General features: G+C 38.2%; 1 protein-coding gene across 2 annotated transcripts; it reads left to right on the forward strand.

Annotated features, from left to right (window-relative positions):
- The first annotated feature begins 3507 nt into the window (after positions 1-3507).
- Positions 3508-5380, forward strand: LOC132633341 (1-Cys peroxiredoxin). 2 transcript variants are annotated; one of them, XM_060349693.1, is made up of 4 exons: positions 3508-3686; positions 3867-4015; positions 4147-4290; positions 4905-5380. In XM_060349693.1, exons 1-4 carry the CDS (start codon positions 3569-3571, stop codon positions 5148-5150), a joined length of 657 nt encoding a protein of 218 aa, XP_060205676.1. In that variant the 5' UTR covers positions 3508-3568; the 3' UTR covers positions 5151-5380. The 2 variants fall into 2 exon arrangements, with proteins under 2 accessions (XP_060205676.1, XP_060205666.1); XM_060349683.1 differs by having other exon boundaries at positions 3509-3686; positions 4144-4290.
- Positions 5381-27876: the final 22496 nt, after the last annotated feature.

Consider the following 27876-nt stretch of genomic DNA (forward strand, 5'->3'; position numbering starts at 1 on the left):
TAGTATTCCGCTTTAGTAATTATTTATATTATGAGACTGTTTATTCTTCTTATTTATTTTACTTATGTTGGAACAAATGTTGGATAAGGGAAGGGTTCGCCCACCAGGGAGTTTTTGTATGGGTGCCCGCTCGACCCACGAGTTGGGTCTTGACAGTTTAACCTCTAACCTTCAAGATACATACTTGTCATTTGTTAAACATAGCATACCCACTTTTAACATGGAAGACGACCTTGCTTACTGGGCTTACGTCGACTAACATACAATGCGACTTGACATACAAAGACACAAAATGTAACATTAGAATAGAAAATGATAACTAGTAAATAACATCAGCAAATAATAAATATTATAAGAATAATATTTTAATTCCATAATTAAGCCTATATTAAGATTTGAATGACACGATAATTCTTTACATGTCTATAATAAATTCTTAAGGAAAAATACTAAATAAGTTTAATAACATTTCCTCAATAAAAGACTCAAATATGAGTATGATTTGTGGGGGCCACTATAAGTTTTTCCATGACATCAGCATTTTTAGTGGCATGAAAAAAGTCCTTAAAATTCTCAAAATTTACCAAAATGTGCAAGGGCTCACAAAGTCATAAAAACTTCAAGTAGGGGTAAAACAAAAGACAGAAAATCATGTGAGGACTACAAAAATTGGTATTTATATGGTAGTAAAGTAATATACAACAACAACAACAACAACCCAGTGAAATCCCACAACGTGGGGTCTGGGGAGGGTAGAGTGTACGCAGACCTTACTCCTACCAAGGTAGGATGGCTGTTTCCGAGAGACCCTCGACTCAATAAAAACATAAAAAGAGGTCAGATACGGCTAAGAGATTCAAAGCGATATGGAAATGAAGTAACGCAAGCGACACAGATAACATAGAATAATCAAAGCACAGGAAATAACAGATAATAGCATAATAGCATAAATTAGAGCACAAGAAATTATACTACGATAATGCGACTATTAATAAGGCAGGGTAATGAGACTATCTACTAGCCTTCTACCCTAATATGGGTCCTCCAAACCCTCCTATCTAAGGTCATGTCCTCGGTAAGCTGTAACTGCGCCATGTCGTGTCTAATTACCTCTCCCCAATACTTCTTTGGCCTACCCCTACCTCGTCTGAAACCATCCATGGCCAACCTCTCACACCTCCGCACTAGGGCATCCGTGTCTCTCCTCTTCACATGCCCAAACCATCTCAATCTCGCTTCTCGCATCTTGTCTTCCACCGAGGCCACTCCCACCTTGTCCCGAATATCCTCATTCCTAATCCTGTCACTCCTGGTGTGGCCACACATCCATCTCAACATTCTCATCTCAGCAACTTTCATCTTTTGAACGTGAGATGGTAGTAAAGTAATATATATATATATATATATATATATATATATATATATATATATATATATATTATCATTTAAGCATAGTTGGTTAGAAATGTATGTGTGCTTTCATTTCAGTTTATTTTAACATAATAAGTTAATACAAGTTAGTATAACCACAAATATCAAACTTTTTTCAATAGCTGAAGGATCGGCAAAAATTTGTATAGGTGAGATTTGGACAGAGCATACACAACACAACATATATATATATATATATATATATAAATGATAGCGTTTGATAGAATTATTGTTGGAGCTGCACTACCTACGTGTTTATCCTATTAAATATTCAATTTTCGCCTAAGGATTGAACACATTACTTTACCTGTTCTATGCTTGCGACTTGCAGAATATAAATTGCAAGTAAATAAAGAACACAGTAATTTTTATGTGGAAACCACCCAGCTCATAAAGGCGATAAAAATCATGAACTACACCTTTGTAGGATTTTCCTCAAAACTCCACTACAACGATGAGCCTCTTCAAATTCAAGTTACAATCCCTGTAACCTAGGAACTAACTCTAATCCCTATTTTAACAATCTCCCCAGACTGTTAAATCCACTCCAAGTTATCCCAACTTGATGGTTACTCAACACTGTTTTGTATCTACTTTAATTCAATTCTAACAAAGCGGATAAAGCTAAAACTCGATAAACAATCTAATACAAGTTTTCTAGACTCAAGAACTGCAAAATATAAACTCTATTCTATAGCTTCTTCAATTTTTTTCTAGTACTAAGGACACACGCTAAGTTTCTGAATATTCTTGATATATCTCTTGATTGCTCAATATTTTGAAATCTCTCTTTGTGGATGTGCAAACTTTCTTCTTGGTAAGACTTGGATATTTATAACATTGAGTGCACAGTAGGTCGGCAAACACAAAACCCTCCTCGAGTAGGCCCATGAGATGTTAGGGTTTGTGTTGTATTTGGATTCTTGCCTTGTTGACCCCGCTTCTTGTTCCGGTAGAAGTCTTACTAATCCCCACACATATGGAAAGGAAATCTACATACTTGACCGCCAAGTCTTTACCATAAAATTGCAAATCCTAGTTGATGTAGGACTTGCGCTGGAACATGTTCTTGAACCTGTTTCATGCACCTGGTTCGTCTGCGTCTGAATCACTACACTGTTTGAGATGGAACATGTTCATAAACTTGTTTCATCATACCCTTCTCGTTCATTCCTGCAATTCTATCTTGAGCCTGCTTTTGTGTTGGATGACGGAAATATGTTGACAAACCTATTTCATTGATCATGTGTTGCTCTGTGTCTGCCTTCTTTTCTTGTCCCCTTTTGATAAAACATGTCTGGAAATCTGATTCATTTATTATGTTCATGTGTTTTGTCAATCATCAAAACTCAAGCGTGCGAACAATTATCATTTACCAAGCTGTTAGAGGGGTTAGAGAAAGAAGTTGCAAGAAATTAATTGAGGGGTATGCGAACAAGCCAAGGATAGTGGTTGGTTGTTGGAAGTTTGACAAAATAGGATTTTTTTACTAATTAAAGAATTGGATCCATAGCGCTTGAACTATGTAAGATTTAATCTCTGAAACATATTTAAGTAGCTTTCATTCCGTTAATCTATTTTAGAGATCAATTTTTATAGCCTCGTGATACATTCTTAAAGAGTATTATACACTTATATGGACATGAAAATGGTAGTATTGAAAAATTTCTTCACAGATCTTAGTTTCTAATCACTAAATGGCATTCAAAACAGAGAAAATACTAGGAACACCCTATATAATCCATGAGATGTGAATTTATATCATTGACTTTGCTTCTATTTCGTCTACTTTATTTTATGGAGTGACAAGCTCAAGTTACATAATTCACTTAAATGTGATTTTGAACTAGATAGATATGAAACTGTAATAAGTTGAATTGGTGCAATTCTAATATTCTACGTAAGAATAGACAAAACGGGTCAATGAAGGAAACTAGAAACTAAATGTTAGTGCAGGAAGTACGTGGAAGCAGCAGCATGAAGTGGCAAAGTGCAGAAGCCACGACACATGCCACGTTCTCTTCATGCAACAACGTTTCAACAACCTTTTAATCACTTCCCCCCTTCTTTCCCAAAATTTTCCACAAAGCATCCAACTGAAAATACAACAACGGAAAAAAGTTCTTCAAAAAAAAAAATGCCAGGGCTCACCATTGGAGATGATCTTCCTAATCTGGAAGTAGAAACGACTCATGGGAAGATGAAACTCCATGACTATGTCGGTGATAGCTACACCATTCTCTTCTCTCACCCTGGTACGTCTATTCACACTGCAGCCTTATATTTCTATTTTTTCTCAACATTATTTTACATAAGAAAAGGTTATCCTTTAAATGTAAGGAGATATATACGGATCGATACCACTATGCTAGTATTTTGTTTTATTCCTCTTTTAAGTTGTACTCGAAGATGGTTAATTTAGTGTATGGGTGCAGGTGATTTCACGCCAGTTTGCACTACGGAGCTTGGTATAATGGCGGCTTATGCTAGCAAGTTTACTGAAAGAGGAGTCAGGCTTCTTGGGTTTTCTTGTGATGATGTTCAGTCGCACAAAGAGTGGATCAAGGATATTGAAGCTTACAACGTACACAATTAACATCAATTCTCGGTGTTTTATATTCCTTGAAAATTCCGTTACTACTAGTAGCGTTTTCTTGTTTTATTTTCGTTAATAAATATCGTCTGATTACCATTTTGTTTAATAATTGGCAGAAGGGGCACAAGGTCACATACCCAATCATTGCTGATCCAAAGAGAGAATTGATTAAGCAACTGAATATGGTGGATCCGGATGAGACCGACTCCACTGGACAGAAAGTCCCTTCTCGTGCTCTTCACATCGTAGGCCCTGACAAGAAGGTTAATACACCACCCTAACATTTTGTTTCATATTTCTTATAGTCTTCCTCAACCATCAATCTTTAACTCTTTTCTTTGGTAGATTCCGAGCCGTCTGGAAATTTAATTTGCTACGGAAATCTATTCTTGCTCTCCACGGGTTTTTAACCGGTCCCAGAGTTAAAAGGGAGAAATTGTTTTGGCACATATTACTCCCCGTCTTAATTTATCCTTGTACTTTTAGTTTTTTGGAATTCTGTGAACTTTGATCCCACTTTTTATAGTATTTTCTTTAATTTTATTGATATGAGAAAAATTGCATTACAAAACTTGTGCTGCCTGTTGTATTCTCAGTATCTGAATTTTTGTTTTAAAACATTAAGTAGATCTAATCCAATTTAAACTTCAAACATTAGAATAATCAACTCTTGGGAAGCAAGCAAAAAGTGCCCCACATAAATTTGGACACACGAATTGGGACATTTAAGAGTAAATAGCAGCACAATTTGTAAGTATGGTATAGGCCTATTTTAGTGTTGAAATAGAAAAAATGGTTTTCTCTAGGTGCAACAACAAATTAGATGGTTTCTTCTCGTATGTGGGGGTTTTAATTAACAAATGTGTGTATGTTTTAGATAAAGCTGAGCTTCCTGTATCCAGCAAGCACAGGAAGAAACATGGACGAAGTGTTAAGGGTAGTGGACTCACTTCAGAAAGCAGCAAAGCACAAAGTTGCAACCCCAGTTAACTGGAAACCGGGTGACCCGGTGGTCATATCACCCAGTGTGTCTAATGAACAAGCCAACGAGATGTTTCCACAAGGATACGACACTGCCAATCTTCCATCTGGCAAGGATTACTTGCGCTTCACCAACGTCTAAAGGAATGATATATTACTACAAGGCACTTTTTAATTTATCACTTAATGTAAAGAAAGTAGTGGTTACATTTTGGTACAATTTGGATCCTGCACTTTGATTTTGAGACCTTCTATAGATAAGTAATCTATATCTAGTAGATATTATTGCTGAACTTCGGTGCTGGTTTATGTCGACTTGATATGCTGGTAATAGATTACTGTTTTCTTTGGTATAGAACTTGTTCCTTCTTATCTTGTTTTTGGCGCATCAGCGATAACAAGTCTTTTGAAGTTCATTTTCACAGGTTTAAGTTCTATTCTATAAAAAATCTGCAGAGGAGTATTACTTTAATTTGTTGCTTCATAAAGGTCGGTTTATTAATAATTAATTGTTATTTCAGATGGAATAACAAAAATGTATTAACATACATTTGTTTAATTTGTACATATATTTTTAATATTTAATTATGGTTAATTAATTTGTATTTGTACTTCCATAAATTACTTGGTTATTGTTGGATGGGTCTGGTGCCTTTGGTGCGCATTAGTATTTAAGGGGGAATGTACTCATTAAACGGAAACCAGTAGGTACGATAAAAACCAGTAGTAATATATATCAAATGCTTGCGCTTACATTGAACAGATTAGGTAAGTTTAAATAACAAATACAACATTAAACTTCTCTTCTAATTGATGCTACACTTTGGTAAACATTAGGACTGACGTTATTGTGTCGTTCAACCTAACAATATTGGAGCTACTAGATAGAAGCTTGATCACTCAATTTTGGTTAATTAGGCATTAACTCAATTTTGGTTAATTAGGCATTAATTAGCTTCGGGTAATTGACCATTAGAGTTACTTAACTTTGTTTATAGTTTGCCACATCATTAAATAGTTACCAAAAATTATATTAGGGTTAAAATGGCAATTGAAGCTAACTGGGCAAAGTTGAGTGACTTCTGGAAGACAAAACAAAGTTGAGTAGAGATCTAAGCTCTAACTCAAAGTTGAGTGACTTTTGGAAGACAAATCAAAGTTGAGTGACTATGGTTAGTGGCGAAGTCAGAATTTTAAATAAGGGATTCAAAAATATAAAGAAGTAGACAAACGAAGAACCCGAGGGGGTTCAACATCTACTGTATATACATAAAAGATAATTTTCACCTTTTATATACAGTATAATTTTTTGTCAAAGGGGGTTCGGATGAACCTCCTTGACCCTTACTGGCTCCGCCCCCGACTTTGGTTGCCGATATTCAAAGTTGATGTTATGTCCCGTATTTTTATACATTGGGACAACCCAGATTAACTATGATAATTTAAGGCCAAGACCATTCCGGGATTTGAAGTCGGGACTTTTGACCTTTGATTGTATTTTGAGACATAAATTGTACATGAAATTGTTGGCATTGAACACTTAGGAAAAATTGGGACCACAATTCATAAATTTGGAATTGAAAATCTTGCACAAAATGGGCCCTTGGCCGTGTGGACTTGGAATGGTCCCACACATTGTTGTGGCCAATTTTAATTGGTCCAGCACATGTGTGGGCCATATACAAGTGGAGATATTTTTGTGGGACTAAAAGATGACTTTCAAGTCATCTTTCCTCATTTCTATACTTAGCAAAATAAAGCCACAAGTTGAAGAGCTTCTCCAAGAAGCTCACGGCCAAGCTCCATGGAAAATCAAATCCAACTTCAAGCCTTCCAAAATTATTTCCTTGGTATAAATCAACTATTTTGAGGTCCCTAAGTAACGTGGAAGCGTGGTTGGAGCGATCAAGCCATCAATTTTGTGGATTTCAAACCCTATCCTAATTGTGGAGTAAAGAAGAAATGTAAGAATTTCTCTTGTTTTATGAGTTGTGAATGTTTTGTGCACATTGTAGTATGTTAATATGGATGAAAATCATGAGATATAGTATGTTGGAAGTGGGTTGTGTGATGGGTGTGCTAGCCGTGTAAATGGGTATTGTGATTGGGTTATTGAATAAATTCCTTGTAGCATGTTAAATTGTTGTAGTGTGTAGGATGGCCAAGAATCATCAATATATGTATATGTGTAGTGATAGATGAATATGAGTCATGCTATATGCGCAAGAACACACTAATGTCACTTAGCGTTTTAATGGTTGTTGTGATGACTTCTAGTTTGGAAATGAAAGTTTAATGTCCCAAAGTGATATGGTGAATTGTTGCGGGCTGATTTGAGGCTTATTGTGCGTTTGGCGTAATTTGTATATCCATGAAAATGATATCGTTATATTGTAAATTGTCGATACAAATCATGAATTGAAAATGAGGAATGTGTTAAAAGGGGCTGTTCTCGGTTGGGACTGTTTTCGGCCAACTTGGAGAAGTTGTTGGATTATTGGAAATATTATGTGAATTGTTTAGAATGTCCTTGAATATTGTTGGTAAGGATTCGGGTTGATAATTGAATGTATAAGCGATAATGTGGCTTGAATGTAAGCAGTCGAATAAATTATTATGAAGGTTATTGAATGACGAAAAAGAGAGTATTAATGTAATATTGCCTTTCGAAGTGATTATCGATGTTGCTAGATTGGTTATTGTGGTTGTTGTTGTTGATTTTGAGCGAGTTAAATTCTCGGGTTGGCCTATTTACAGGGGAAATGCTGCCGAATTTTCTGTAGAATTTAGAGTTAGTTTGGAATAAATCGCTTAAGTGCCTATATTTAATATTGGATATTCGTTGGCATATTTGTAGACCTTGGGGAGCCCGAAGCGTAGATTGGGATTTACTTTAGATTGGCTATTTTGGAGTGCGTACAAGGTATGTAAGGCAACTTCCTTTCTTTTTGGCATGTCTTAGTTTTCATAGGCTAAATTAGAGCCTTAAGGAAAATTCCAAATCCGAAATCCGAGCATGTTATGATCCGTATATGTTCTTTGGCACTCGTATGTATGATTTGACGAAATATGAACCTTTATGTATTTGAAAAATCGCTTTTCGAACTTTGCACAAAAAAGTTTCACTTTAAAGAACTTCGAAATATCCGAATGTCATATCTTTCACAAAAATGCTCGGATTGCTCCAATATATTTTTATAAAAGTTTGCATTACGCATAACGAGTATGTTTTCCATAAGCGGGCCCGACTTGGGTAAAAATCCCATCCGTGGGTCCCGCGACTCCCTTTATGTAATTCGGGAACTTTTGAAAGAATTTTTTAAGACTATTATTTCGATTTTCAAACATGATCATTTTACTTATGTTTGAATTTATGATAATGATTATATGCATATGACTACTCACGACTCTATTCGTGCACCTTGTTATTTCCTTCGCTGAGTCCCGGGCCGGTTCTGTTATCGTGCGCATTTTATATACTCTGAAGTTATGCTGTGTTTATGGTTCACCAAGCTACTCGCAAAAGAGGGTCGGGTTCCACCTATACTTGGTGTTATGCTGTGTATGGCGTTATGTTGTGATGTGATATGTGACGGGGATACGGAGATTTGAGACTTTATGGTGTTATGTTGTGTTATGGCGCCATCGACGGGCGGGCAACCATATTCTTCTGTACCCGATGCATGACTTGCATATTTTTGAAAGCAAACAAATTTTGATATGTTGGATTTGCACTTATGTTTGATACTTCCATTTCGTTTATGTCTCAGATTTACTTTCTGTACATTCTGCTATGCATACTCAGTACATATTTCGTACTGACCCCCTTTCTTCGGGGGGCTGCGTTTCATACCCGCAGGTACAGACGAACAGTTTGGTGATCCACCGGTTTAGGTCATCCCCTTTTTGCTGTTGGAGTGCTCTTCTTCTTTCAGAGCATATCTTTCGATATATATTTTGTTCGCTATGTATGCATATATTCGTTCAGGGGTACGGCGGGGCCCTGTCCCGCCATATGATTCGTTTGGTCTGTTTAGAGGTCTGTAGACGTATTCGTGGGTGTGTGTGCCTACCTCTGCTCAGATGTGTTAGTATGAGCCTATTCGTTGTGGCAGCCTCGTCGGCGTGCATTTTGTATATGTTTTGGTTATGGTAGCCTTGTCGGCGTGCACTTGGTATATGTTTTGGGGCCGTCGTGCCATTTGATAGCCTTGTCGGCTTTTGATATATGTATACGCCTATGGTTATGTTAAAAATGTGTTTGCAGCAGTTTGATATAATTTGAGACGGCAGATAGTATTTATGGTCGTATATGTTATTTGTATGTGATTCGATATGGATAGGTATGTCAGGGTGCCCAATTAGGGCACCAGTCACGGCCTACGGGGTTGGGTCATGACAGAAGTGGTATCAGAGCGGTTTGTCCTCGGAATGTCTACAGACCGTGTCTCGTAGAGTCTTGTTTATCGATGTGTTGTGCACCACATCGATAAACAGGAGGCTACAAGACATTTAGGGTGTTTGCTTTCTTTGAATCTTAGATTGTGCGATAGAGCCAGCCGTAGGAAATGAATCTCTTTCTACTAACCTTTAATTTCAGCTGGAGGGCGGTATCGACGTAAGAAAGTGACCGATGATGTTGGAAGCTATACCGTACACAGGTAAGAGATGGTATGAAAAATGTAGGTCGGGGAAGCTATTTGAAGTATGATGGAAATATAAAGTTGAAGATTGAAAAGAAAAAGATAAACAGGAAAGTGTCACCGGTGCCGTTAAGTTGGGCATGTGAGGTAAGTCTCGACATCTGTATACTTTTATTTGCAATTGTTAGCCCTGTGTGGCTACGATATGACACGATATGATATATAAATACGTATATGTGTTGGCCCTGTGAGGCATGATTGGTATTTCCTGTGTACATGTTTTGGGATAGTAAGAAATACAGAGGAACCTCTGCCCAAATTTTTCTAGAAGTACGAAGAGGAAAATTAGATATGAGTTCTTAATATGTCTTGAAAGTTGATATCGATAGGGTAATCTATTATGTTGGATTGAAGTTAAGAGATACCCTCCATGTCACTTGTAAGAAGCATTATCCCTAATTGGGAAATTTTATTTCGAGGAAGCATATATGAGCAGCAAATTCGCAATTCATTTAAACGGACCAGAATATGTTCCAACCACATTTTGCTTCAGAAAAGCTTATGTTGAAAGGCAAAAATGTCCAACGATTAAGTTCCGATTCATTTGAAGAATACTAAATGTATAACAGGCAGTTGGGAATTAAATGGTTCGTTTACGACTCAAAAGAAAAACATATATATGTATAAATATGGAGGTATTTATGTGAATTTAGTACAAAAAGATTCCGCGATGTTCGTCGGATTCTAGTGTTCTTTTGCTAGCGGTTGGAGAATGCCTTACAGTAATACTTTATCAGTTTTGCATCGACTAATTGGAGATGGAATTTGTGGAATGAAAACTTAAATTTGTGGGCTGTTTAAAAATTATATATATGCATGAAGGTAAATATTGAGGAATTATCGGGGGCGACACGGTAGTTATATAGTAAGAAAAGTAAAAGAATTCTCTCTAGATCGGGGTGGGACCCGCTACGAGAACGTTTCGAAAGTTGTTAAGACCCCGAATTGCCTTAAATTACGTGATAAAGGTCGTGCGGGGAAATTGATGCAAATATACCGGCCTTAACGTGCCTAAATGCATTAAAGTTGTAAAGTTAAGCGTGCCAGGGCCAGAGCAATTCTGAGATGGGTGACCCCCTGGGAAAGGTACAAAAAATTTCGCAAATCTGGATATAAGAGACGAGTAGGAAATTTGGAGTAACCAAAAAGGAAATTAGGGTACGTGGAATGATTAGAAACTTTATAAAGGTCGTGTGGGCTGAGACGGATTAGATTAGTGAAAAAGGGAGAAAGAACAACGCAGCTCCGGAATTAGAGTAAGTTTGAACAGGTAATTGAAGACGCTTTGTAAAAGAAATGCTAGTGATATATATGTATGTATAGGACCCCCATTTATGATTTTGCTGATCGATTGGCGAACCTTAATAGCCAGCGTTATAATATATGGGAGACATTAACAGAATAGAATTTATGAGGCAAAGTAAAGGGTATGGTACAGATGATACGAGATAAACTGATATCCATTTTGCTACCGGTTGAGATTGGAAGATTCTAATACGATGACGTTTGGAAAGAAAAGAGAATAATTGTGTGGAAGGTAAGGAGATCAAAGTGTCAGAAAAAGTGAACCGTAAGAAACGTAATTAAGCAGAGCTTCAAAAAGGGTCGACGGGCAAAGCACGAAATTATTTGCGAAAACGGACTGGAATGTAATAGTACAGGGCAAAATAAAAACCTATGGCATGGAATGATGAATCATACGAATATTAAGTAATTCGACTATCGAGAAAACAGAACGACGGATAAGGAACGGGTATGAAGGAAGGATATGATTTTTAAAAGATAAATTGCTATATTAATTAAATTATTTGAGTGTCAGTTATCAGATAAGATTTTGTACTATATGATTGAGAGGTTTTATCACTTCGTGATTTTGTTAAGATCTCGTACGAAGATAATCAAGTTATAGATTATAAAGGAAAAACACGGATACGGTATGAGCACAACCCCAAAAGAGGGGGAGCGGATGAAAGTGAAGTAAAGTAAGTATAAATGGAAATAATTCACACACACAAGATCAGAGCGATAAAGAATTGGCCTAGGTCTTCAACATAGACCGAGATACGCAGTTTTTGGGGATTAGCCAGGTATTACAGAAATATTTGTGAAGGACTTTGCTTCTACTACGGCACTATTAACGAAGCTAACTCAGAAGGTCGTGAAATTTCAGTGAACCGGTACGTGTGAATGTAGTTTCCAGTACTGGAGGAAAAATTTATTTCGGCTCCAGTCTAGCTCTTCCCGAGGGCCAGCCGGGTAGGTTACTCATTATGGTGCTTTTGGTATTGGGATAGGTTATGAATTAGTGCAGCACAGTCAAGTTATGGCATAAGCTCCCCGGCAGTTCAAATCGCACGAGAGAAATTATCCCATACATAATCTGGAATTAGCCGCGGCGATTCATGTTTTGAGAATGTGGCGGCATTACTTACATGGGGTCCACGCTGATATTTATACGGACCATAAAATCCCCAGTACATTTTTAAGCAAAAAGGAGCCAAATCTGCAGCATAAATGGCTTGAATTATTGAAAGATTATAATGTCGATATTCTGTATCATCCTGGAAAAGCCAATGTGGTGGCTAATGCACTTAGCCGTAAGTCCATGGGCAGTTTGACTGATGTACAACCTGATAAGAAAGAATCGGTTTGTGAAATTTATCAATTAGCCAACCTCGGAGTCCGCTTGGCAGACTCTGGAGATACTGGAATTTCTGTTCGAGAAATTGCTGAGTCATAAATTATGGAAGAGGTAAAGCAGCGCCGATTTGATAGTCCTATGTTGGTACAGTACGGAGATACAACCCTTGATAAGGAAAAGACCCAGTTCGAGGTTTCACCTGATGGGTATCGTTATACAGATGCAGGTTATGTGTGCCTGACGTTACAGGGCTGCGACGACCAATTATGGGCGAAGCATATAATGTTCGGTATTCTGTTTATCCTGAATCAAAAAAAATGTGTACCATAAGCTTAAATGTTTGTACGGAAGGGACGGTATAAAAAGGGGCACGGCAGAGTTCGTTGGCCAATGCCCACATTGTCAGTAAGTCAAGATCGAGTATCAAAGGCCCGGCAGATTGCTACAGGAACTAGAAATTTCAGTTTGGAAAAGAGAAACGATTCGCATGAACTTCATTATAGGTTTACCGCGCACTCCGCACAGATACGATTCTGTTTGGATTATTGTCGATAAACTGACGAGTTTAGCCTGTGTTCTCCTGGTCAGGACCACTTATTCAGCTGAGAATTATGCCAGATGATATATTAAAGAGATGATAAGACTTCACGGGGTTCCTGTACCTAGTATAACCGACAGAGGTGTTCAGTTACAGCTAATTCTGGAGATCATTTTAGTAGGGATTGGGGACCCAGGTGATCCTGAGTACAGCATTTCATCCCAGTCCGACGGACAGGCCAAGCGCACTATTCAGACGCTGGAAGATATGTTGCGTGCCTGTGCTATTGATTTCAGGGGTAGTTGGGATGATCATTTGCCGCTTGTTGAGTTTGCTTATAACGACAGCCACCACTCCAGTATTTAGATGACATCATATGAGGCTTTGTATGGCAGGGAATGCAGATCTCCGATTGGATGGTTTGACGTGGGTGAGGTTCAGTTAATTGGTCCAGATGTGGTCCAGCAGGTAGTCGATAAAATGAAAATGATTTGAGAGCAACTATTAGCGGCCCAGAGTCGACAGAAATCTTATGCTGATAAGCGACGTCGACCGTTGGAATTCCAGGTTGGAAATTGGGTGTTCCTGAAAGTGTCACCAATGAAAGGTGTTAGGCGATTTGACAAGAAAGGAAAGCTTAGTCCGCGATATAATTGGCCTTATCTGATTATTCGTAAAATAGGCAAGGTGGCCTACGAATTGGATCTGCCAGCTGACTTGGGAGCGGTTCACCCGGTATTCCATGTTTCTATGCTTCGTAAGTGTATTGGTGACCCTTCCAGAATTTTTCCTGCAGTTGATATACAGGTCATCGAGGAGCTATCTTATGACGAGCAGCCTATTGCCATCTTGGATCGTCAGGTAAGAAAATTGCGAAATAAAGATGAGGCTTCTGTTAAGGTGTTGTGGCAGAATAATAGCCGAGAAGAAATGGCCTGGGAAGCTGAGGAGCAGATGAAGGAAAAAGTGTCCTCACCTATTTCCAATACCTACAGGTAATCCAAATTCCTTGTTTGACTAAGTTGAATTGTGAATAACTTGTATGTGATGGCTATAAAAGAACCTCCCCCGAATTTGTGGTAAGACCCGTAGAATTAATCCAACATTCGAGGACGAATGTTCTTAAGAGGGGGAGAATGTTATGTCCCGTATTTTTATACATTGGGACAACCCGGATTAACTATGATAATTTAAGGCCAAGACCATTCCGGGATTTGAAGTCGGGACTTTTGACCTTTGATTGTATTTTGAGACATAAGTTGTACATGAAATTGTTGGCATTCAACACTTAGGAAAAATTGGGACCACAATTCATAAATTTGGAATTGAAAATCTTGCACAAAATGGGCCCTTGGCCGTGTGGACTTGGAATGGTCCCACACATTGTTGTGGCCAATTTTAATTGGTCCAACACATGTGTGGGCCATATACAAGTGGAGATATTTTTGTGGGACTAAAAGATGACTTTCAAGTCATCTTTCCTCATTTCTATACTTAGCAAAATAAAGCCACAAGTTGAAGAGCTTCTCCAAGAAGCTCATGGCCAAGCTCCATGGAAAATCAAATCCAACTTCAATCCTTCCAAAATTATTTCCTTGGTATAAATCAACTATTTTGAGGTCCCTAAGTAACGTGGAAGCGTGGTTGGAGCGATCAAGCCATCAATTTTGTGGATTTCAAACACTAGCCTAATTGTGGAGTAAAGAAGAAAGGTAAGAATTTCTCTTGTTTTATGAGTTGTGAATGTTTTGTGCACATTGTAGTATGTTAATACGGATGAAAATCATGAGATATAGTATGTTGGAAGTGGGTTGTGTGATGGGTGTGCTAGCCGTGTAAATGGGTATTGTGATTGGGTTATTGAATAAATTCCTTGTAGCATGTTAAATTGTTGTAGTGTGTAGGATGGCCAAGAATCATCAATATATGTATATGTGTAGTGATAGATCAATATGGGTCATGCTATATGCCCAAGAACACACTAATGTCGCTTTGCGTTTTAATGGTTGTTGTGATGACTTCTAGTTTGGAAATGAAAGTTTAATGTCCCAAAGTGATATGGTGAATTGTTGCGGGCTGCTTTGAGGCTTATTGTGCGTTTGGCGTAATTTTTATATCCATGAAAATGATATCGTTATATTGTAAATTGTCGATACAAATCATGAATTGAAAATGAGGAATGTGTTAAAAGGGGTTGTTCTCGGTTGGGACTGTTTTCGGCCAACTTGGAGAAGTTGTTGGATTATTGGAAATATTATGTGAATTGTTTAGAATGTCCTTGAATATTGTTGGTAAGGATTCGAGTTGGTAATTGAATGTATAAGCGATAATGTGGCTTGAATGTAAGCAGTCGAATAAATTATTATGAAGATTATTGAATGATGAAAAAGAGAGTATTAATGTAATATTGCCTTTCGAATTGATTATCGATGTTGCTAGGTTGGTTATTGTGGTTGTTGTTGTTGATTTTGAGCGAGTTAAATTCTCGGGTTGGCCTATTTACAGGGGAAATGCTGCCGAATTTTCTGTAGAATTTAGAGTTAGTTTGGAATAAATCGCTTAAGTGCCTATGTTTAATATTGGATATTCGTTGGCATATTTGTAGACCTTGGGGAGCCCGAGGTGTAGATTGGGATTTACTTTAGATTGGTTATTTTGGAGTGCGTACAAGGTATGTAAGGAAACTTCCTTTCTTTTTGGCATGTCTTAGTTTTCATAGGCTAAATTAGAGCCTTAAGGAAAATTCCAAATCCGAAATCCGAGCATGTTATGATCCGTATATGTTCTTTGGCACTCGTATGTATGATTTGATGAAATATGAACCTTTATGTATTTGAAAAATCGCTTTTCGAACTTTGCAAAAAAAAGTTTCACTTTAAAGAACTTCGAAATATCCGAATGCCATATATTTCACAAAAATGCTCGGATTGCTCCAATATATTTTTATAAAAATTTGCATTACGCATAACGAGTATGTTTTCCATAAGCGGGCCCGACTTGGGTAAAAATCCCATCCGTGGGTCCCGCGACTCCCTTTATGTAATTCGGGAATTTTGAAAGAATTTGTTAAGACTATTATTTCGATTTTCAAACATGATCATTTTACTTATGTTTGAATTTATGATAATGATTTTATGCATATGACTACTCACGACTCTATTCGTGCACCTTGTTATTTCCTTCGCCGAGTCCTGGGCCGGTTCTGTTATCGTGCGCATTTTATATACTCCGAAGTTATGCTGTGTTTATGGTTCACCGAGCTACTCGCAAAAGAGGGTCGGGTTCCACCTATACTTGGTGTTATGCTGTGTATGGCGTTATGTTTTGATGTGATATGTGACGGGGATACAGAGATTTGAGACTTTATGGTGTTATGCTGTGTTATGGCGCCATCGACGGGCGGGCGACCATATTCTTCTGTACCCGATGCATGACTTGCATATGTTTGAAAGCAAACAAATTTTGATATGTTGGATTTGCACTTATGTTTGATACTTCCATTTCGTTTATGTCTCAGATTTACTTTCTGTACATTCTGCTTTGCATACTCAGTACATATTTCGTACTGACCCCCTTTCTTCGGGGGGCTGCGTTTCATGCCTGCAGGTACAGACGCACAGTTTGGTGATCCACAGGTTTAGGTCATCCCCTTTTTGCTGTTGGAGTGCTCTTATCCTTTCAGAGCATATCTTTCGGTATATATTTTGTTCGCTATGTAAGCATATATTCGTTCAGGGGTACGGCGGGGCCCTGTCCCGCCATATGATTCGTTTGGTCTGTTTAGAGGTCTGTAGACGTATTCGTGGGTGTGTGTGCCTACCTCTGCTCAGATGTGTTAGTATGAGCCTATTCGTTGTGGCAGCCTCGTCGGCGTGCATTTTGTATATGTTTTGGTTATGGTAGCCTTGTCGGCGTGCACTTGGTATATGTTTTGGGGCCGTCGTGCCATTTGATAGCATTGTCGGCTTTTGATATATGTATACGCCTATGGTTATGTTAAAAATGTGTTTGCAGCAGTTTGATATAATTTGAGACGGCAAATAGTATTTATAGCCGTATATGTTATTTGTATGTGATTCGATATGGATAGGTATGTCAGGGTGCCCAATTAGGGCACCAGTCACGGCCTACGGGGTTGGGTCGTGACAGTTGAGTGATCATTAAAGCTTCTAACTCAACAATATTGATGCACTTATTGGAAGAAAGAGGTTTTTATTAACGGATACATGCATTAGTTGTTTAATTAATCGAATTTACCCAAAAATACATTTAATGGTAACTAAATAAGTCACAGTGGTATCCATTGCAAGAAAGAGTGGATCATATAACAGTATTCGGAATTATCATAAAGAACCTTCGTAGATCTGTATGTTCATTATTTTTATGTATTAAGGATGAATAACATTTTAAAATTTAGTGTTATATGAACTAATTATGATGAATAAGATCCTAAATGAATTTACATAATAATTTTAATTTTTTAAAATATTTTTTCTAAATATTTATAGTTTGCCACGTTATTAAATATGTACTAGAAATTATATTTAGGGTTAAAATGACAATTGAAGCTAATTAGGCAAAGTTGAGTAACTTCTGAAAGACAAAACAAAGTTGATTGACAATCTAAGCTCCAACTCAAAGTTGAGTGACTTTTGGAAGATAAATCAAAGTTGAACGACTATGGTGGTGGATTATCCAAAGTTGAGTGATCATTCAAGCTTCTAACTCAACAATATTGGCGCACTTGTTGGAAGAAAGAGGTTTTTATTAACGGACACATACATTAGTTGTTAATTAATGGAATTTATCCAAAAATAAATTTAAGGGTAGCTAAATACTCTTCTGTTATGATTTAGATTGATTTTTATATTTTAAAATTAAAGACACCTCCTATACCATTGATCCCATCATTCTCTCCATGATCAGTCCAAACATAATATTTCTGCTTAAACCCATGACTATATAAATGAACCATAACCGCTTCCGGTTTCAAATACTTCATACACCGGCAATGAGAACAAGGACACCTAATTACCTCTTTGTTTTGAAAAGGGTAAAGTGTCATTGCATGTGTGATAAACCCATCAACACCTTCAACAAATTCATCATGTACATCCACACGATTACTATTATTCATATTATACATCCACATACGATCCATCTACAAAAATATACCCACAAATTATTGAGGTTATAGAAATATATTATAACTTAAAATATAACTTAAGAAAACACAATCCCACCATTTCTAACTTTGGATTCTCAATAACAATTCTAACTTTAATAATTTATAAATTCTAACTTTAATGTAATTTTGAAAAGCACAATCCCAACTAATTCTAAGTTTGAATTCTCAATAACAATTCTAACTTTAATAACTTATGGATTCTAACTTTAATTCTAAAAATTGAAAAGTAAATCTAGTCAAATAAAGTCTACATTTTAGTTTTGAGGTTATAGAAATATTATAACTTAATAATTCTAACATAACTTAATAATTCTAACTTAATTTGAAAAGCACAATTCCAACCAATTCTAAAAATTGAAAAGTAAATCTAGAGAAATAAAATCTACATTTTAGTATTGAGGTTATAGAAATACTATAACTTAACAATTCTAACTCTGAAAAGCACAATCTCAATCAATTCTAATTTGGAATGATCAATAACAATTCTAATAACTTATGGAATTCTAACAAAAAGCACAATCCAACAAAAAAAAAAAACTAGTCAAATAATTAAAGTATATATTTTTGCACATATTCAACATCAATAATATTACAAAGAATGATAACTAAGCTAACACAAATACATTGACAAAGAATATGAAATATAGCACAATCTTAAGCCAAAAAAAAAAAAAAAATGACAAGTAAACTAGTCAAATAAAGTTTACATTTTTTTTCACAAATTCAACATTAATAACATTACAAATGATGTTTAACAAAACTAAATAGACTAGCATTAGGCCTAAAATTTACAAATAAAACTAAAATTAAAAGAATTTTAAATGCCCTAATTTAAGAGAAACTAACCTTCAAAATGGGTTTGGGGTAGGTGGGAAGGGGCTGCGCAGGCAGCGGCGCTGGGCGGCGGAAAAACGTGTGGCGGCGGTGGGCGGAGGGGAGGGGGCGGCGGGTAGGGTTTGGGGGAATGGGGTTTTAATTTGGAAGAGGGAGAGCAGCTGAAATGGGTATGAATCCCGCTGCTGTGAATTTAAAGAAAAAACCGACGGACAAAATCGACTCTGTCCGTCGGTTTTTTCCGCACGTTTGACCGGATTTTGACCCCAAATTTTTTTTTTTGAAAAAAAGAAGAAACCGACCCTGTCCGTCGGTTTCTTTAAAAAAAATTGTTTATTATTTTTTTAAAAAACAAAATGAATTGTATATTATTTATAATATTTTTAAAATAAAACCGACGTACGACGTCGGTTTTATATTAATTATTATTATTATTTTAATGAAACCGACGTGGGACGTCGGTTTATTTTGACGGAATTATATTTTCAAAATTCTGCCAAAAAAACCGATGTCGTCCGTCGGTTTTCTGATTAAAATAATTTTAAAAAATTAGATATACAAAAAACCGACTCCGTGAGTCGGTTTTCTGTCGATTTTGTGAAACGACGCAGTGCGTCGATTTTTTATCCGTCGATTTTTAGCAGTTTTTTAGTAGTGTTTGTTATTTTCTCCATTTTCATTCCACAGGATCCTCCATCGATTTTGTTACCCTAAATAGTAGTTGTGCACAAATTGGTTAGTTTTTTAGTTGTTTTTTATGTGTATTTTGTTGAATATATCTCCCTCCGTATTTTTGATTTTAACAAAAAACGTTTCTGACATTGGTAGGGTTCTTGAACAAGCTTCGATTTCGTTTTAATGGCGGAGTTGTAAGCCATTGTCGACTCCTACTGTCTTCGTCGATGGCGGCGGCGGCGGCTTCCTCTTTCCCGTCGCCATCTCTCTCTCTTTTTCCGGTGGCGGAGTTATTGGTGATGATGACGATGAAGGATAACAACGGTGGTTGTTCGTGACGGTGGTGTTTTCGTAGATTTGGACGGAAACAGTCAGATCTAGCCGGAAGTTGTTGTATTCACTTAGTTAATTTTTTTTTGTTAAATTTTTCGATTGTATCACTTTTTTAGGGTGTATTTGTTAGCATAAGGGTTGTTGTGAAATTTCCTGCAGATCTGGCTGAAATCGTCGACAGATCTGGCCGGAACTAGTGGTTGGTGGTGTTGTATTCATGAATAAGACGATTGTATTCACTTTTTTTTGTTAATGTTTAGATTGTATTCATTTTTTAGTGTGTATTTGTTAATTTTGGAGTATCTATGTTTTTATGTATCAATTTTACTCACTGTATTCATGAATACAACGAGCCTACTTATGAATACAAATAGTCATTTCATGAATACAGTGAAAAAAGAAAAAAAAATCGTTGTATTCATGAATATAGCAGAAAAAAAAAATATATACAGCGAAAAAAATGGCTATGCCATGTAAATATTGAAACTGTAGCTATGACAAATTTTAAACTTCCAAAGTGTAATCATTTATGTAAAATCCCCTTGAAATAATGCAGTGGTGGTGTTGTTACCACGGCTTATCGCCGGAGCAACAGCCAAAAATGACGTCTTAGAAAATAAAATAGAAAGGATCAAGTCTATCTTAATATTCATGTGCTAAATATATATTTCAAGAACATTAGTTTTATAATTCACAGGGGTATCCATTGCAAGAAAGAGTGGATCATATAACAGTATTCGGAATTATCATAAAGAACCTTCAGTACCCTCTTCTTATTTAAGCACAGTTTATAGCAATTTTTTAGTTGAAGTGGCTATATTAATTAAACTAACTTTTAAAAACATAGGGAAAGTTTAACAAATGAGACCATAATAATTGGAAAGACATAGTAATTTGAGTAGTTTTATATTCTCCGCGCCGTGCATGTTAGCTACAAATCCGTTTCTACTCTTTTCATTTTCTTTAATTTGTTTATAATTATTCCTTCTGCCACAATTTTTATGGCACAATTCGGATTTCGATAATCAAATTTCTTAATTTTGACCGTAAATTCGGAGATAAAATATTTAGCTATTTAGGTGTTATTTCAAATGAGCTATTTTAATTTGGGGGTGGGGTGGGGGTCGGGGCGGGTTAAAGGAGAGGAGTAGGTAATTTCAGTCGAAATTGGGTGATTTTAGATCAATTTGGAGATTCCATCCAATTGAGGGTATATTTGTTAACTTTAATAATGGAAGGAGTATAAATAGTCCTAACTTGTAATTGAGGACAAATTTGGCTATTAAATGAAAGTAGAGAGGTATTTTGAACCCTTTTCCCTAAATTTTATCCTGAAGGTTAGAGGTGTTCGTTTAAAGCACTTATTTGAGAGAGAGAATGAAGGTGTTTAACCGACCTTGTTAGTGAGAAAATAGTTTTTTTTTCCAGTTATTAGCAAAATATATTTTTCAACCTCTAAGCAAAAGCCGAGAAAATAAGTACTTTCTTTTTTGGGAAAATTTCAATTATAAACAATCTATGTGTCAAAATTACATATTCAAAGCCCATATTTTAAATTACAAACCTACGACCCAACATTACATGGCACAACTTGAATATTCACCTTTATACGCCAATATACAACTTTATACACCTACTGTAGACAATGCATACACCTTGTATAAAAGTTTATAATAATGTATAAGACTAGTATACAATATTATACAACAATATATAACTTTATACATCTACTGTAGACAATATATAAACCTTGTATAAAAGTGTATAATAATGTATAAGACTAGTAAAAAACCAAAGAGGAAAAAAAGGGCTATGGCGGGTAATTTAAAAAAGATGAACTAAAATGGGTAAATATTTTGCCATAATTGGCATACAGTGTAAAGTTCCCTTTTTTTTTTAGGAAAACATATTCATATAATAGTTCATGTTTAGCAAACTAACCTAGTTGTAACTTTCTAGTTATTAGGATTATTCATTAAATTTTGATATTATTGTTTTATCTATGTTATTCTATTAGTAAGCGAGGAAAAAAGGCTAAAGTGAGAATATTTAAAATGTAAGACTGTTTTTTTTTATTGGAAGTAAAATTCTGTAACAATTCAACCTTTTGGCACTTTCGGCCGCTCCCGAGCATTGATTAGCTCCCTTTTTGACCCAAGGGAACGTTGACACGTTTCCTGAGGTGTCTAGACGGGATTCGGGTAACTTTGGTGAAAATATAGGCTTAAAAGTGAAAGTGGTTGACCCGAAGTTGACTTTTAGGCAAACGAACCTTTTTCGGAATTCCGTCAATTCAGAGATGTCCAGATAGTCGTTTAGAACTTGTGTCTTCGTTTGATTCAGTTCCCAATGCATTCGGATGCATTTCGATACATTGGATGGGAAATGGGAATTAAGGCATCGGTAGTTGACTTAGTCAACGAGACCTCCGTTGGGAATTCCGAGGCCACAGACGCGTTCGTAGCGCGTTTTTATGTGGGACTAGGTATCTGGTATGTGAGCAGATAGCCTCGGGAGTTAGTCGAAAAATCGGATCGAAACGAAAAACTTAGGGCAAGTTTCTGGTGTCTAGTGCCCGCTTTGACGGCACCAGCACTGCATCAGCGGCACCAGTGGGGTGGTGGCTCTGCCGCTGAAGCGGTACCAGCCATTTTGGCTTGATCGCTGGGGCAGCGCCGCCCGCGGTCCAGTTACCGCTACAGCGGTGATGGGCAGTGACTATGCATTTAATGAGTCTTAAATGAGTCTTACACCCTCATTATTTCATATCTCGATATTGGGGCTTGGGAAGGCTGTTCTTGGAGACAAATTGAAGGAATTCTTGGAGGTTAAACCTTGTCTAATCCTTTATTTCTCTTTAATCACAATCATCTTAGACTTTCCCCTACCCTTTTCAATCCTTTAGAAATAGAATTTGAAGGAGGATTTTGGGAGATTTTTCTGTAAGAGTATACTTGATAGATTGATGATGTTAATATTAAAATGTGATGAATCTAAGCTTAGTAATCAAATATCTTTCACTTTGAAGGTTGAATTTTAGATATGGAGAATTAGGTTTCATACCCAATTTGGGGGTTTTTTACTAGAAATCAGATTTGGGGATAATTCTTGAGCTAAATCAACAATTAATGATGGGGTTATGATTACCTAGGATTCGATTTGGTATTTTAGCTGTAAATTTCTCGTTTCGCCCTTATGGGCCTGTTTCCCCAATTTCTAGGGTTAAAATGGATCTAATTGATATCATAGCAATATTAGTATCATTATTCATGATTTCTAATTTAGAATTCGATTGTGCTTAGATACTTTGGTTCTGAGCTTCAGAGCAAGGGCAAGGCGATAGAGTGACTTGTTGGTGTTGCAGTTCAGTAGTCCAGGTAGGTTATGGTTTATCGTTGGTGAGACTTAGTATAGTGAATCACATATTTAGATTATGATGTTGGAGACAGCATGTGAAACTTCGGGTGTGAAGTTGGGATGGATATTGCCTTAGGTTGGACCTTGATGTGTGTTGGGACTAGCCACCCCTTTATATGTGTTTGATTGTTTAATTGTGTTGGCTTGATGCCTTGTGTAGTTGGTAGATAGCGAATATCCTTTGTTATCCTGATTTGGGATAAGATTGACATACCCGTTGTTAGTATTTGTACTATGATATACATATTGGCGTACCCATTATTGGTACTTGAGTTATTGATATATGTTAGCATACCCACTGTTGGTATTGTGATGTGATATATTGTTGGCGTACCCCATTGAGGTACTTGTGATATTGAGCTTACTTATTGATGATTGACATATGCATTGCACGCATTCTCTCACATTATCATGCATGGCCGATATCCGGTGATGATCCGGTACCGTTGATTGAGCGAAACTGCTATTTGATAAACTCTTTTACTTGAGTGATTGTGAAAAAGGCTGATGTCCAAAGATCCATTCCGGAATCGCTGTTTATATGAAACGGATGCTTGATAAACTCTTTTACTTGAGTGATTGCGAGGAGGCCAATGTCCGAGGTTCAATTCCGAAATCGTTGATTTATGACACTAATATTTGACATCTCTTTGAGTGATTGTGAAGAGGCCAATGCCCGATGGTTATATTCGGGCATCATTGTGCATGGTCGTTTTCGATGTTATCCCGAATTCGATTGTAGTGCATGGGCTCCGTGGGTCCCCCAGAGTGGTGCCGGTGAGACTCTCCCTATGAGCAATTAGCCAGGGTCCCTTCTGTCTGTTTGGCAAAGATTCGGGACGGGTGGTCATACTGGGTTGTGCTGACGAGACATCGATATTTCCGTCCGGAGTACATGTGTACATCTCATTTGGATAGCATGGCATGGCAACACATTCATACCATTATTGCATTGCATTGCATTATGACTTGAGTGAGATGTCGCGGTGATTGTATTGTGATGGATTATGTTGTTGATTCTATTGTGTTGATTGTTCCAGGATTAGATATACTCAGGCTTATTATATTGGGGTTAGATAAATATATAGGTGTTGATGGATACTCGGTTACGATTATATTGTTCCATACATGATTAGTTTACTTGTTTATTTGCATTATTTTCTGAATTGTGTTAACTATGCTTAGTCGGCCAATGATGCCTACTAGTACTGTTATTTGTACTGACCTGCACTTGCTGCATTCTTTTATGAATACAGAGTATCAGGCCAGATCTACTTCTTTGACTCGTGGCTGATCGACTCCTCAGCTTGTACTAGTTTTCCAGGGTGAGCATGGTGTCCGCTGACCTCGAAGACTCTTCTATTGTTTGTCTTACTTTTTTTTCAAGACATGATTTGAGACATTTTATGTATTATTATTCATACCCGAGTTATTCGGATTTAGATGCTCTTGTATGACCAGACCAGATAATGGGGTGGATTCATTTACTTCCGCATTTATCCATATTATATTGTGAGACTTACGTCATTTTACTTCTTCCACTATTATATTTATTGATTGTGAACGTTGAGTTAAGGGTTCGCCTACCGAGGTGGGAATGGTAGGTGCCCGCATGACCTAGGCTAAAATGGGTCGTGACAAGTTGGTATCAGAGCCCTTGGTTACCCGGTCTTTAATGCAAGAGAGCGTCTAAAGTCTCGTGGATCGGTACGATGGGCTCCGTACTTATCTGCGGGAGGCTATGGGACGTTTAGGAAATCTCATCTTCTTTCGTTCCATCGTGATACTTTATTCAAATTGGTATCTGGAAAGACCAAATTGGCATCTAACTCTTATCTCTTCTCTCACAGATGGTGAGGACTTAAGCTACTACGGGCCGAGGTTAGGTGCAGGAGCCCACAGTTAAGGATGGCACCCGAGGGCGCGCTACAGTCAGAGGACGCGGCAGAGCCAGAGGCCGGGGGGCTGCCCCAGCCAAGGGTAGAGCTCCGACAGTGGGCCAGCGACGAGAGCGGTCTCCATCTCCCGAGCCCGAGTACCAGCCTGATAGAGACCAGACTGTAGGGGATGGCGTGACCCCAGTACAGACATAGCCTGAGGTTACTTCTGACCAGGCCATGCATGACACTATGGCTTGGGTCCTACTTCATTTTAATGCCTAGCACGCGGCTGCCGGTGTTACTACTCCCGACGGGGATTCACAAACTAGGGTTGGGGCATAGACCCCTGAGCAGGGACCCACGCAGGTAGCACATCTCGCCGCAGCTATGGCTCCCTGCATTGATACTATACCTACTCCTGGGGAGGATATTAGACCCATGGATGGTGTCGTTATGATTGTTGCTGATCAGGACCCGGTGGGGAGGTTCAGGAAGTTAGAGCCGCCGAGGTTCTCTAGTACTTCCTCTGAGGATGCCAATGAGTTTATTCTTGATATGCATCAGTTGCTGCACTGTATAGGGATAGTGGAGACCCACGGCATTGATTATGTGTCCTACCAGTTTCGCGCCAACGCAAAGACATGGTGGAGGAATTTCGTGTCGTACAGACCTGAGGGTTCACCTCCATTGACTTGGACTCAGTTCTACCGGGCCTTCCTTCAGAAGTATGTACCTCGGTCTTTGAGAGAGGCTCGTAGGGAGCAGTTTCTACACCTTGAGCAGAGGGGCATGTCCTTGGAGTCTTATGTGACCTGTTTCATTTATTTGGCTCGATACTCTACTCCGTTGATTCCTACCGAGACTGATAGGATCAGACACTTTGTTAGAGGATTAGTGGGCTCTCTACAGATTTCTTGCCTTCAGATGGAGTCTATGGGGGGCTTCCTTCCAGTCCATTATTGAGCATACTTCGATGGTTGAGGGCGCCAAGGCGCGTGCATTTAGTGGTGGTGACAAGAGGCCACGTTAGACTGGCAGTTTTGGGGGTCCTAGTACGAGGGGCGCCGGTCAGTTTTTGAGGCCACCTCAGCTCTATTCCAGTCGTCCCGTGCATTCAGCATTACCGGCTTCCTCTAGTGAGCCACCCAGACAGAGAGCTCTTGAGAGCTCGTTCTTTAGACCAGTTGACAAGACTGTTGCATCCGAGTCTTCAGTTTTCGTGTTTCAGCACTCGCACCTCTTACCTGTTTCACTTGTGGGGAGGTTGGGCATATTTCCAAGAGATGTCCCCGACCTAGGTGAGATTATCAGCCGCCGGGGACTCCTGTATCATCCGGTGGTCGAAGAGAGACTTCTCAGAGAGGCGGTGCTTAGTCAGGCCGCGGTACTTCGCATGGTTCTTGAGGTGGGTCCCAGTCAGCTAGAGGTGGTACTCAGAGTTTGAGAGGGGGATCCCAGACTGGGCTTGGTGGAGCCTATTGTTACTCATTTCCGGGTAGGCCCGAGGTAGAGGCCTCAGATGCTGCTATCTCATGTACCATTTTAGTCCGTCACAGAACAACATCTGTGTTATTTGATCCTGGATCCATTTATTCGTATGTATCTGCATTCCATGTCGTTGGTTGGGATTTACCCTGTGATAGCATAGATATACCTGCTCATGTGTCTACTCCATTCGGAGATTCTGTGGTTGTTGATCGAGTCAACTGGTCTTGTTTAGTTACTTTTATGGGGTATGACACCTGGGTAGATTTGATGATTCTGCATATGGTGGACTTTGATATTATATTGGGTATGTCCTGGCTTTCTCCTTATCATGCGATCTTGGACTGTCACGCCAAGACAGTTACTTTAGCTATGCCAGGCATCCCTAGCCTTGAGTGGAGAGGCACTCCTAGTCCCACTCCGAAGAAGATTATTTCCTTCCTTCAGGCGAAGAAATTAGTGAGTAAGGAGTGTTTAGCGTATTTGGCACATGTTCATGATACGACCGTTGCATCTCAATCCCTTGAGTTTATTCCTATTGTGACCGAGTTCGCGGAGGTATTTCCGTTAGATTTTCTGAGTATGCCACCCGATCGTGACATTGATTTCTGTATCGACGTGGACTCGGGTACTCGTCCTATTTCCATCCCACCATACCGGATGGCACCTGCCGAGTTGAGAGAACTTAAGGAACAATTGCAGGATTTATTGAGCAAGGGGTTCATTAGACCGAGCGTCTTCCCTTGGGGTGCTCCAGTGTTATTTGTGAAGAAGAAAGATGGGACCATGAGGATGTGCATTGATTACCGCTAGTTGACCAAGGTCACTATCCGGAACAATTTCCATATGCCTCATATTGATGATCTATTTCACCAGCTTCAGGGTGCTTCGGTGTTTCTAAGATTAATTTCCGTTCCGGCTATCATCAATTTAAGATTAGGGCGGAGGATATTCCGAAGACAGCATTTCAGATAAGATATGGCCACTATGAGTTTCTAGTGATGTCTTTCGGGCTTACCAATGCCCCAGCTGCATTTATGACAGTGATGAATGGCATCTTTAGGCCGTTCTTTGATTCTTTTGTGATTGTATTTATCGATGACATCTTGGTGTATTCCAAAAGTAGAGTGGAGCATGAGAGCCATCTTCGTACCGTCCTTAGGTTGTTGAAGAA

This window comes from Lycium barbarum, chromosome 1 (genome assembly GCF_019175385.1).
Source record: "Lycium barbarum isolate Lr01 chromosome 1, ASM1917538v2, whole genome shotgun sequence".
In the NCBI taxonomy this organism is placed as follows: Eukaryota; Viridiplantae; Streptophyta; class Magnoliopsida; order Solanales; family Solanaceae; genus Lycium; species Lycium barbarum.

Coding starts and splice junctions, on each gene's coding strand:
- LOC132633341 (XM_060349683.1), top strand. CDS start 3,569: ATGCCAGGGCTCACCATTGGAGATGATCTTCCTAATCTGGAAGTAGAA. Junction 4,016..4,143: donor AGGATATTGAAGCTTACAAC/GTACACAATTAA, acceptor AATAATTGGCAG/AAGGGGCACAAGGTCACATA. Junction 4,291..4,904: donor TCGTAGGCCCTGACAAGAAG/GTTAATACACCA, acceptor TGTATGTTTTAG/ATAAAGCTGAGCTTCCTGTA.